The 13,318-nt window shown below is 36.8% G+C and overlaps 1 protein-coding gene across 7 annotated transcripts in view; it reads left to right on the forward strand.

Annotated features, from left to right (window-relative positions):
* Positions 1–13,318, forward strand: part of ZDHHC21 (zinc finger DHHC-type palmitoyltransferase 21) — a 34,920-nt gene that overhangs the window by 651 nt on the left and 20,951 nt on the right. For 3 of the 7 annotated variants that reach the window (XM_065663318.1, XM_065663313.1, XM_065663317.1), the window contains exons 2-6: positions 2,680–2,776; positions 6,421–6,624; positions 7,400–7,498; positions 10,186–10,297; positions 11,822–11,984. In XM_065663318.1, the coding sequence (XP_065519390.1) occupies positions 6,471–6,624; positions 7,400–7,498; positions 10,186–10,297; positions 11,822–11,984 (528 nt within the window). In that variant the 5' untranslated portion in view covers positions 2,680–2,776; positions 6,421–6,470. Of the gene's footprint in view, positions 1–31; positions 403–424; positions 534–2,679; positions 2,777–6,420; positions 6,625–7,399; positions 7,499–10,185; positions 10,298–11,821; positions 11,985–13,318 lie in introns of those variants that run through there. The other 4 variants (XM_065663319.1, XM_065663320.1, XM_065663315.1 and 1 more) reach the window with 3 other exon arrangements.

The following is a 13,318-nucleotide window of genomic DNA, read 5'->3' on the forward strand; positions in this document are numbered from 1 at the left end:
ACTTCCATTTTCCATTTCCTGGAGTTAGTAAAACAAGATTGTACATCTTCGTGTCCTTCCCACTGAGGATCCAGACAGTGTCAGGCTTAAGTAACATAGATGACGTGCCTACAAGTATCTGTTTGCTCAGCAGTGGGTGAAGATAGTGTTCATGGATTGTGATCAGTGAGGATATAGTGGACGTACATTAACACTGAGCCACATCGCAGGCCAAGCCCATGTGGCATCCGTGTTGAATGCAGTAGGTGTTTACAGCTACGCCTTGCAAGAGCCTATCTATAGAAAGAACTTGGGTGGGAACGTCTTTGCCAAGCTCCAGCAGCCTGTCAACAGCGACCTAGCAACTGTATTGCCAAGGGCTCTACTAACAACCATCTATTGTATAGATACCTGCAATGCTAGGTACGTGGCCTTTAGTCATGGCACAGAAATGCTGCTGCTTGTATTATCTGGTTGTTCAGATACTAGTTTGTTAAACGGAAGAGCTGCAGAAGGCACAATGGTAATTGTATTCTGACACCTGATAACATCATGTAAGTGATTTCTTTAAAATGTACTTGAAAGTAATTTAGTTGTTTGGTTTAAGGTTTGGGGTTTGGGGTTTGCCTGTTTGTTTTGTTTCTGGTGAAGTATATTGTTAGTTTTATATCAGTAGATTCTGGCAGTAATTGTTAAGATTTAAAGAAAGTCACAGATCTAAAACCACAGGTGGATTGTAAATTGATGAAGGCTGTTGATTGCTGTGGCCTTGCCTTGGCCGTCACTAATATTACAGCAAGTGTTTGTCTTGTGTTTCTACTCTCTGTTCCCTTTTCCCCTTCAATTGCTTAGAATGTAGCCTTTTCAGAAAGTGGTGTTTTTCTCACCCTAGAAATGTATTTTATAGAGCATAGTATTGTTCAGTCTGTATGGAGTCTTAAAACAGGTTTCGCAGTTGTCCTGGTTTTGGCTGGGATAGAGTTATTTTTCAACCTAGGAGCTGGTGCAGTGCTGTGTTTTGGCTGTAGTCTGAGAACAATACTGATAACACACCGATGTTTAAGTTGAACAATACTAAATATTATTGCTCTGTGTCGCCCTGGACTTATTTAAGCATTTGGGAAAAAAGGTGTGGAAGTCAGATGTCACAAGTCTCACTTTCCTTACTGAAGTTGAAGTCTAGGGCTGAGCTGAGGCAGAATGTCTAGGGTCTTGTTTTCCAGTTATGTATCAAAGCAGGAACCATAAGAATGCAAGGAGCAGGATGTCACCATGGGTAGCTGTCATCCTTCTTAAGATGGGAAATTGAGTAGTCCCTTGTATTTGGTTTATATATGAAGCAGAATTTTCTAAGAATGTTTTGGGACAGTCTTGGTGCAAAACTGCATACTTTTTATTGAAAGTTGCAATCAAATGAGCCAATTAAAAGAAACTTTATTTCATGGTAAGATTCTGGGTTAGTGCAATGCTTTCTTGTTTCTCAGAAGTGAGTTTCTGCTGCCTGACTCATTCTGTGGTCTCATTATTCAGTGGATGTCACATCAGAAGTGATACTGGAGGTGACTATAGTGAACAAATATTGAGTTTATGACACTGTTGATTTGGACAGAAATTAAAGGTTTATGAAAAAATGCTGTCCAGTCATTGCATAGTAAAATTAATTTTTGGAAAGGCAAGAACAATTCTTGATCATGTAGGAAAGACTCTGTCATATTTTGGAAAATCAGAACTTTTCACAGCCACAGCTACTGTTTGTTTTCAAATATTTTGAGATGTTTATTTAGAAAAAATGGCTATAAATTAGGGTAAGAGGGAAGAAAGCCACAAAACCTCCAACATTAGTGTTGTGTATTTTATCCTAAATTATTTTATTGGAAAATCTTTAGGCACTGCATCTATAAATGCTGAGTGTATATGGATCTAAATCACTTAATTATTTCTTTTCAACTGATTTGTTGTAAACCTGTTCATATACTTTATTCTCTACATATTGTAGTTATTTTTATCAGAAATGACACATCCTAAAGAACAGAATTATTTGAGATTAGTCTTCCTTTCTTTTGATGTTGTATTTAAAAGAGTAAATACAGATTTTTTAAAAAAAGTATGTTTAAAAAGAGAAGACTACAAATTCACTTTGTCCATGTGTTGAATTGGAATATGCTGCTTTCTACCTAATCATCAGAACGTACATGTTGTAGGTTTTCTTTATACCACTTCTTTGCCTTATGTACTTATTTATGGTACATAAGCCAAGAGGGAGAGGGGGGGAAAAAGCTCACTTTACTGGAGGAAGTAAGTATATAATGTTACTTATGCAGTATTGCTGACAAAAGTATAATGAAAAATATGAAACTTAATTTTTCAATATAATATGCATGCAGGAAGCAACTGCATCGTAGTTTAAAATAACTAAACCACATTGGCAGTAGTGCAGTTTTTTCATGAACACTCCCATCTTTTAAAACCTATATTGAAATTATGAATGGCCTAGAACTGAAATTCAAGGAACTATAGTTAGAATCAGCATGTCAGTTCCGATGTGAGATGCAAAGCATCTGGGTGTTTCTGTGAATGGCTTGAGAGGTCGCTCTACTCAGTGAGATGAGGTATGAAGAACACAATAGAAGGTAATCTATTACACGCAGCCTCTGAAAACAGTGATGATGATTATTTATCACTCTTTTCTATCTCTTTCAGAAAAGATACAGAAGACAATGGTGAAAAAAAACACTTTCTTGAGAATGGGGCCTTTTTTTGCATAATTCCAACTTAATTGTGGAACTTTCCATCAAAGGTATGGATTTGGGTGTGGTAGTGGTGTTTGGTTTTATTTTGCTTTTCTTTCTTTTTAATTATAAAAGTAAATAATGTCATGCAGGCAAAAGTTAGTCCTTGACTTGTAAAAATTTGGTATATATTTCAATTACAGACATTCCCATAGTTTTCTCCAGAATCTCTCTTACTGCCTTATTGCTCACACATTATGCTTAGTAGGTCATTTGTAAACAAGTATTTCAGTACTTGCATCTCTGTTTTGTTTGTTGAGTTGGTATTTTACCTTCTGAGGAAGGACTATGGAATCACGGGATCTCTGCTGCCCCGGTGGGATGGAAAACAGACAGATTCCTGAGCAGTCAGCAGTATTTCTAGCTCCCTTTGAGTTTTTTGGCCTCTGTGTTTCTGTCAGTCTGCATGATTTCCCCTTCATAAATTCATGCTGACTACTACCTTGTTGTCCTTACTGTGTTTGAAAATAGTTTGCAGGATTATTTGCTCCACCTTCCCAGAGATCAGGGTGGGGCCAACAGGCCTGTATTTGCCTGGATCCTCCCTTTTTGTCCTTGAAAACAGGGTTGATGGTTGCTTTCCTCAGTCCTCTAGAACCTCACCCATCAGCTTAAAGCTTTCAGACAGTTGAGAGTGGACTCACAATGACAGGGACAGCTCTCTCAGCACTCATAGTGGCATCTCATCAGGTCCCACAGAAGTGTTACTCCAATTTGTTTAAAGATTTCTTAATCTGATTCTTCCTCATTTAGAGTCTTTATAGCTGCAGACTTTCTCACTAGTCTCAGGGGGCTGGAATTTCAGAAAGCAGGTCTTACCTGTTGAACAAGGTGAAGAAGGCTCTTTGACATTTTGGCATTGTTTCGCCAAGTATCCATCCCATTTAGCATCAGGCCTGTGTTTCCCCTAGTCTTCTGTATGCTGCTCATGTACTGGTACAAAACTTTTGACCTTCATATCCCTCACCAGATTCAGCTCCAGGTGCACCTTGTTTTTCCTAACTCTGTCCCAGTATACCCAAATGGTGTTCCTGTATCAGGTGTGTGCACATGCTTGATGTAGCTCCACTTCACATATGTTTTGTTGATTATAAGATCTCTATTGTCCACATCACACTGCATCTTTTCTTGCAAACCCTGACCACCACTTCCTCACTCAATTTTACGTCACACCTCTCTTTCCATCATTTCTAGTCTAAGCCTTCCCTTAGGAAGTTGACTAGCCTTTTGGCAAAGATGCTTTTGCCTCACATGGTCAGTGGACTTCATCACCTGGCAGTTCTTTGAACTTAGTGAAGGTCCCATTGTTGTAAAGGCTGAGTCCCTGTTGGTGATGTCAGCTGCATAATGACTTGTTTGTGCTGGTGGGATTCATAGACTCCTCCAGTCCTTCCACTTCAGAAGCAGGACAAAATATGCACCGCCTGGCTTCCAGGCACTGGCCCACACCGTCTGAGCACTGTAGTTATGCTTCAATACGCTCCTGGCCTTCCTTGGCTGTATCTGTGGTACCCATATGGAGGAGCAGCTGAGGATAATAGTTTGAAGGCCAGACTACTACTAACCTCAGTAACAGCCTATCCATGGTGTCCAGGAGCCAAGCCCAAGGCAAGCAGCAAGCTTTGCTGGTGGAGATGGCAGAGGTGCCTCTGCCCCAGCAGCAGAGAGTTTCCGACCACTGTTCCTTTGCCCTATCCTGCCGCACTGCCATAGGATGCCAGCTCAGAGGCTGCATTGGACAGAGCTCTCTGCCTGCTGCCAGGGCTTGGAACCTGCTCTGTAGATCAGAGCTGCAAGGGGAGCAGGAATGGTCTTCCTAGTGCTAGAGCTTGCAAGCTCACAGGCTTCACCTGACTTGGCATCTCCATGCCCAGCTTGACAAGATAAAGTTCTGCCTGCGCCTCCTCTGTGCAGCAGGGGCTCCTGTAGCTGCAGGGTCTTGGAGAGAATCTGGTCTCTCTCTTTTTCTGCATCCCTGATGTTACACAGTCTGCTCACCTCCTCCCACAGCTTCTCTGCTTGACAGATCCTCCATTAGTGCGTGCTTAGAAGGACATCAAATGTTTTTTTAGTTCTAAACCTACTGGTTGCCAAAGCTAACTTATAACAGAGGCACACTAATAGCTGGTGGATTCAGGAGTATAATGCTAAATCAATTATATGCCTAGAGACTGTACATAATTTTGTAGTGTATTAATACTGTGTATACAACAGACTGTGGTACTTGCATGCTACATATAGTAAAATTAAAAAAGAACAGTAGATGTAGGCCTGAACAGTTTTTATGATTATCATGAACTTATAGACAGTTTTAAGGGCATAGTAGCTGTATTCAGTATGCAATATGGATTTATAAAAAAAGTGTTAGCACATATGATGAATTTTTAGGATAAAAATAAGCACTTAATACTCTGCAATACTTGAATGGAAACACTGTTCCACCAGAAGATAATAAGCAAAGGGTTATGATAAATGGTGCATAGAAGTGTGGAAAAATGTCGGATGGCTTATTTGGGTCTGATTTTGATTAGACATCTAGGAAGAGAAGAAAGCAATACATTAATGAAACCTGTCAATAATATTAAGCAGAGAAATTGAAAATGCAAGTGAGGAAACATGAAATAAGTAAGAAAACCCTGGAAACAGACACATAAGATGAAATTTCAGTGCAAGAAGAGGAAGCTCAAATGGAGGAATCCTGAAGCCCAGAAATAAGAGAAACTAATGGGTTAGGAGAATAGCTTGGTGCTTGTGTGTTGCAATAATAAGACATATATATGAAAGCAGCCTGAAGAAAAAAAGCAACAGTAGTAATTCTTCCCTTGAAGATTCTGCTGAATAGTGCTTCCAATTTAGTGCGGCATTATTATGAAGATCAGTTTATGAAGCTCCAGTGTTCATACTGTAGGACTTGGTGGAGTTACTTCAGTCTAAAGCAAAAAATAACCTAGCGCACTAAAATATCAGAATGGAAACATCAATGTTTTAAGTGTAATTAATAATGAGAAAACTTACTATTTTGCAAGACCTGTTACTGATCTACATGAAAGATATTAGGGTAGAGTGGTTTCTTTCCCTACTGGTCTGCTATAAATGCCATGAAGGAGTTTTTTTAAGCAGGGGAACATAACAGATTGCTAGGGAAGCTTGTGAGTATTTTAGCATGCAAGCTTTTAAAAATAATCTTGAAATATAGTTGGTAGACTGCAATAGGTAGGTGGGATGAATCGTTGTATAACGTAAGTCATTCCCTGTGTTTCTTTTTTGCTTTGCAACCTTTTTATTTTGATGGAATATTTCTCTAATATTTATATCCTTTGCTGCTGCTATCTGTCTGTCAGTTGCTTGCTTTGCCTATTACTTGATAGTTTCAAGGTACATGTTTTACTTGCATCTTGATAAATGTTTCATTTTAGTGAGATACAACTAATGAAATAATAAACTATTTCTCTTCCTGATACTTGAACGGTGCATGTGAAATGTCTGTAAGTTTTTATTTAATTCCTTAAATCAGTAGCTGACAGGTTTGGTTGTTGTTTTGTTTATTGGTTGGGTTTTTTTCCTTATTTGAATGTATGTGGGACCCTATAGGTGGCATGATACTAGCTAATTTACTCTTTTTTAAAATGATTTTTTAAATTTATCTCTGTAGGACAATTTTTGATTCCTGGGTCGTGGCAGATTATTACCTGTTTGCATTCAATGGGACGACGAATTCACTTTGTGGTTGACCCTCAGGGTTGGTGCTGCATGGGTCTGATTATCTTTGTCTGGCTGTACAACACAATCTTTATTCCAAAAGTCATCCTTTTTCCTCACTATGAAGCGGGACATATTTCAGTTCTTGCAATTTTGTGTAAGTCAATTTAACTTAGCCCTTTTTTATACTAGTAAAAATAGTATATTCGGGTATGGTTAACATGTACGAGAAAGATGAGAAAAAGAAAAGACAAGAGGTGAAGCATAAAAGATAAATGTACTGAGGTGCATCCTACAATTTTGTGTTCTGAGAAGCTGAGACTTTCTTTCACTTTAAAGGTGTTCTGGTAAAACACGTTTGTGTGGAAACTGGGGATAAGCGTTAATATGGTTTTCAGATCCTGTAGCTAAAATTTGTTGACCTAATTTCAGGTAAACAACTCTTGGTGCTTGTCAGAATTCGGGGTGGTAGTACTGGCAAACAGAGTTTTGGTAGTTTTGTCATAAAAATGACAAATGACCTGGGTGCATCAGCTAATATGAGTTATGGTAATGAGTTTTTCTGGAGAAAGGCTTAGATTATAACTGGAACCAACTTTAAAGTGAAGATTGACTATTGGGAATGTCCTTTCCATGTGTAGGCTTTTTCTGCTAATGCAATAGTGAAGGAACTTCTTAAATATAGTAGTAAGGTCATGTCATTCTGTTGGTGCTGTCAAAACAGTGTTCACTGCTATGTTTTCCTTTCCCTTTTTAAGACTGGGGAGTACTTAATATTTTAGACTGCGTAGTACCAAATATATGCCTGGAATTGAATGAGAAGTCTGAGTAATTTCTAACTCAGTGCTGGAGCATCTATATTTTTGATGCAGTATGCAGTGAGTATTTTGTAAACCCGAAGAAGACTAACAAGGCCTTACTTATTTTTTTAGGTTATTATTTCTGCTCATTGTTTTGTATAGCTTCATTACTGAGAGCCTCAGCTGCTGACCCAGGAAAGCTACCTGAAAACCCAAAGATACCAATTACAGGTACATTAAGTTGTTTCTGTATAATTGAATAAAAGTTATTTTAATGTCCTCAAAATAATTAGGAATCAATTTGATTTTGTGAGATTTGATGAAACTATGATCAGTTTCTGCTGGAGCCTATGTTGTTAATGGTATTAACTTGTAAATTCCTAGGACATTTTTATAGACTTTTCTAGGACTTTTCGCTCGTATAGAAGTTTTGAAAACTTCTTTTCCAAAACTTGTATTCGATCAGAAGTTTAGTTATTTAGGAACTTCTGCTAGGAAAGTTTTGCACATGAAGATATTTTTTGCATTCTAGGCTTTCAAACGTATTACATATACTTCTAACTTGATAATATGTAATAAAAAATGTTTGGAGATGGTTAGTCATTATAATTCCATAGCTTTTTTCCTAGTAGATTTATAAGATATCCAAAGTGGTAGTAGAAGGTACAGGATTTTACCTATGTATTTTCTACACAGTTTTTTTCAGTGACTTAGGTTTGTGTGGGCTGTTAACTGAACAAATGTGATGCTAATTACATTGCGTTGCTATGGGGTAGCAACTTAACATGTTATATTTCCCTTCTTTCCTTGTGAATTTATTTCACAGTTCCTTAATGGTATCTGAGGCTCCAGAAATAGAAGGAAATTTGAAACCTTAATAATTCTCCACAAAGAAAGCCAATATTTTTAGGAACTGTTGAATGCTATATAGGTGCCTGTCTAATGCAGAGAGCTTTTATGTAGCAGTTTTGAATGGAGTAGGTCTATTAAATAGTAGGTCTAATAAATAGGTCTATTAAAATGCATGAAATGGAGGGAGGGGTGAATATTTCAGTCTTTTTTTTTTTTTTTGGTTTGCCACATTGTATTTCACTCTCTCTTCCTAATGCTAGTAGAATCTAGGATAATGTGTTTGGAAACATGACCAGTTTACCCTCAGCACTGATGTTAACAAGGTGCCCAAACTAGGCAGCAGATAGTAGGAAGGGGTGTATCTCTCTGCGATTCAGATGTAATGTACTAATTGCAGAAAATCTCATGTCAATGTTCTTTCTGCTTTTGGTAAATGATCCTTTGATCCAGTAAAAGGAAGGGTGGCTCAGACTTGGGTTCTTGCTGCAGGAAGAGCAAAATGGGTTCTGCAGCCCAAGGTGGAGAATGAAGATGCTTAGTACAGTTACAGACAATTATGTTTATGACTGAATGTTCATTTACCTGCAAGACACCAGGACCAGAACAAATTCCTTTTGTACAATGTTTCTTCCCCTTTTCAGGGATCCTCATGAACAGCCCTCCAGCCTTTTCATGCTCCATTCATTTCATATGGCAGTGATGCTTTATAGATACTTGTGAAGATAGAATGCTTAGGCTTCACTGTGACATTGATGTGATGATTTGGTGTATGCTATATCAAGGATTTTATACTTTCTTCAGTTACCTAGTATTCTCTAGGTTGACAGGAAGATACATTTTTACATGGTATAAATTGTATTAAAAATTAGTTGGTGTTTTTGAACTTTGCTGGTAGCTATCCTATTAGGGAGTGACATCTTTGTGACACTGGTTTTATGGAAACAGATTGTAAATCAGTTTCCATCTGGTATTATTATTAGTTTAATGATCTCAGATGTTTGGCTTCTTTACTTCCACTGTCCAAATGTTATTTTGTTGCAAGAAAGATAGGATTAGAGCTGCCTGCAGGTAGCTCAGAAGTGCTAAATTTAACTTTATTTAATTTATATTGGGAGAGTGCTTTTTTTATGTAAAATTTCAGAATGCCCTACTGCAGAAAGTAAGCTTATTCCTTTCTGACCTCCCCCAGGATTTGGGAAATTTCTCTTCATTAAAAAAGTTCTATTTAGGTAGAAACAACCAGTCAAAGTATTTTAAGATTCTCAGTCATGCACCTATTTTCCTTAAAGACAAAAAATACATGCTTTTGTGAATGGAAGTGTTACAGTGTTGGTGTGATTTGTTTCCCCTGTGAAAATGAACTTCCTAATATATAATTTGAATTGTAATTTTCAAAGGCTTCCTCTAATTTGAGTGGTGCATTTTGAGATAAATAATAAGCTGAGTAACAGTAGCTCCTGGTAGTTTCAGCTATTTATTATCTCTGGAGATCAGAATCTCACACTGGGCATCCAAACATAGTGTATAATTTTAAATACAAGTCTATCCTCCGTTCTGTGTTTCCCTTATGTGTAAAACTGCATGTTGTGTGGTGTATGTATGAAAAAGTTTTGAGGTGGAAGATGCTCCTCAAATGTTCATTCTGCGTTTTATTTTAATTAGCTGGCTTTGACAAATTTGAGTAGCAGTATTTCCTCAGGAGGGTTTGGAATGGCAGGGAGATTTTATGATGGTTTTGCCTAGCAGATACTTTTTTTTTACAATGAGTGTGTAAGAAAACAATTACAGTCTTCCTTGTTTGAGTGACAGCTTTCATGCTGTAATGATTACTCCCTAGAAATATGTAGGACGAGAGAAAATTTTGTGGAAGACTGACACAAATTTGCAATAGTATTTTCCAGTTTAATTAAGGTGACAGTGAGAGAAAAGTTTTTCATATGCTGCTTACCCTTCTCAGATGATAGTGAGATTCTATTTTTCTTTTTGAATCGCCAGCTTACAGATTTATCATGAGTGTACTTTACTGAGTTTAAAGCTCTCTAAACTGTCTTTACATTTTCACCTAGAACGAGAATATTGGGAATTATGTAACAAATGCAATATGATGAGACCAAAGCGTTCACACCATTGCAGTCGTTGTGGACATTGTGTGAGGAGAATGGATCACCACTGTCCGTGGTAAGACCAGGATGTTTGTTCTAAAACTCTACTGTTGTTTTAGTGAATCATTTCAAAGTTCATTGTCTTGACTATTGCTCATTTGCCGTATTTCTTTCCTGGTAGTGCTTACATGTTTAGGCATTTAGAGCAGGGAAGAACAGCTTTGGGATTTTCATATATCTGCAAGTAAAACTGAAAGTAGGGACTACTGCATGTAACACTTTATCATTGCCAAATTGTTATATGACATATAGTTTTGGTAAATTAACATACTTTAAGTAACTGGATTTTGTACTGCTAAGAGTGATCTCAGCATAATTAATTTCTACACTGCAGATGTATTTCAGCGGTTGCAATTCAGTGTCTGATGCTGGAAAAAAAATATCTTTTTGTAGGACATTAAACAATGTGTTTCTTGAATTGAAATAAAAGATTACAATTTTAATATAAGAGAGGATGTTCTTTATATTACTAGAAAAAGCTGATGGTTTCAGACAGGTTTTGATTTTTAGTTTACCAAATGGCAGTGCTGAGTAGAAAATGCTAGTGATTCGTACCATGCCCTACTTGTCATAGCTGCTCTGATTTTGTAGCGTAATTGCTTATTTTAGTGTTCTCTAACTAGTTTCAGTCAAAATGAACTAATCTAGATAAAATTCTTTATTTAAACTGATTGTAGCTTAAAATTAAACATTTCTGTCAGTAGTTCTAAGTTATTGTTTGCAGCAAGACAGCAATGAAAAACTGCAGAGGACACAACTGACATTAGGATCCTTCTATGTTGATTTAGTAGTTTTTCAAAGTATCCTTTTTGTCAATTGCTACTTCAGAAAATTGTGCCAATATAGTGCTTTTGTTATTATCCCTTATCTTGGTACTGTGCCAAGAATGTCTGTATGAAATTGCACCCTGACCATTGTTTTTGCATCAATGTAACTTCTGTGAAGCAGACTAGACCTAGAATTCAAGGGGTTTGAATATCATTATTTCTAGAATCGTGGTGATTCCTTTACTCATTCATGTTGGAGTTTGCAGAAGGAGTTTCTGAATAAAGATGCCTGTCTGTGTCTTAGGCTCCTACCCAAGTCACGCTTATTTGTCATTGAGGTATCTTGCGATGACATTTATTTCAAACCCTTCATCTGCATTTCCAGTTTTTGGACTTGGTATAGTTCACAACCAGTCAAATGTGTAGAGTAGCTGAAGATAATGCATATTACCGTGAAATTTTGCAGACTTTTAAAACCCAATTTTGTTACTTGAGTATTACTTAAAATTGTGGGAGTATCTTTGCTATATGAAGATAGAGAGAAATATGTCTTCTGTTCTAAGCAGTGATCTCAGTAATGCAACCTACACTTCAAGTGGCAGTGTAAGGAAACCACTCCTTATAGTAACTGCCATGTCTAAAATTTTTACTAAGAATGGAGTGATTAGTCAGTAGTTCTTATGTTTGTCTTATAACTTCTGTTACTCGCAATATCATAACTGCACTGTTAAAGTCTTTATATTTCTGTCTTTATACATTTTATTTCTCTACAGGATTAATAATTGTGTTGGTGAAGACAATCATTGGCTGTTTTTACAGCTGTGTTTCTACACTCAGATCCTAAGTTCATATACACTCATACTTGATTTCTGCCATTACTACTACTTTTTGCCTCTGAAAAAAGAAAATTGGGTAAGAATCCGTTTTCTTTACAAAGTGAGTAAGTAGCTTGTGCTGTAATGTAATTTATTTTGGTATATAGTTAACACATGCTTCTGCTAGCTCAGTTGTTTACAGTGAAGAGAGTTCAACTAGATGTATGCTAAATAAGCAAACTGGTTTGCAGTAAGTAACAAAATATCTTTCTAAAAGGGCATATGGTTTCTGTTTGTTAAAAACACAACATTAGTTTTCTTAGAAATCTAGGAAAGGAGGACAGAATCAGTTAGGTTCCTTTAGAAGATATTACTGAATAATGGGGAGAAGCAAGATAACTGCCTTACGTTTATTCAAATATCTTTTTACTTCCTCCAAAGTAAATTTTTGCAAAGTATGTATCTATTGTAAGTCTCTATATAAAAATATTAATACTGCCAGAAAAAGGAGAAAAACACAATTATTCTGAAAGGACTAAAAACTACATTGGTTTTGAAGCAATATTTTGAGTTGCTTTCAAAAGGTTATGTGGGTTAAGGGAGAATTGAGTTTGTGGGGTTTTTTTTAATTGAATTCTACGACGTTATCATATTTCAACATTTTGTCATCAGTAAAATGCAGTTGAACACACGGAGAATGTGGACTTACGGATGTTTGCTTGAAAATTTCTGAAGGCGTGAAAATGCTAGAACAGCAAATATTATGAGATCTTGGTCATAAAGAAATGTAAAAACTTCTACCCAGAATCTAAAATGGACTTTGTATTGGTACTGGTCTGTAACAAAACAAGCACCCTAAAGAAAAAAACTAGAAAACAAGTTTAAAATATACTAAAAATCAGATAACATTCCAGATGTCTTAAGTGAAGAGTCTAAGACCATCCCAGAAATTCGTAGTGTAGTCTAAATTTATTGAGATTTTTTCCAAGTACTGAATTGCTGAATATTTTTTTTATTCCACATTGATGTGACATCCCAGCATATTCTCTGCTGGTGATCTCACACCCATCTTTCAAGGCTCCTGGAGGCTGTCTTTTGGTTATGGGTAAGGTAAACCCCTTTTTCCATTTTGTTGAACAACTTCAGGTTGTTATGTTATTTTGTATTACAAATGGTATGAAATAAGAGTATTAAACTTATTTTCAGCTTTCAACTTCTGGAAAAGAATGGGGCATACATAGCCTTCCAGTCTTGTTTGCTTCCTTGTCTGTCTGCAGTGGATTTGATGTTCCGAAGAAAGCATATGTGAAGATGATGTGTCAAAGACTGTACTCCTTTGACCATCCAGAACTGATAAATGTTATATGCAAGTTGATAGAGACCAACTTTTTATTACATGGAATACACCAAAGTTAAGAATTTTTGCAAATCGCTCTTTAAATAACTTCTAAAGGA

This window comes from Lathamus discolor, chromosome Z (genome assembly GCF_037157495.1).
Source record: "Lathamus discolor isolate bLatDis1 chromosome Z, bLatDis1.hap1, whole genome shotgun sequence".
Lineage (NCBI taxonomy): Eukaryota > Metazoa > Chordata > Aves > Psittaciformes > Psittacidae > Lathamus > Lathamus discolor.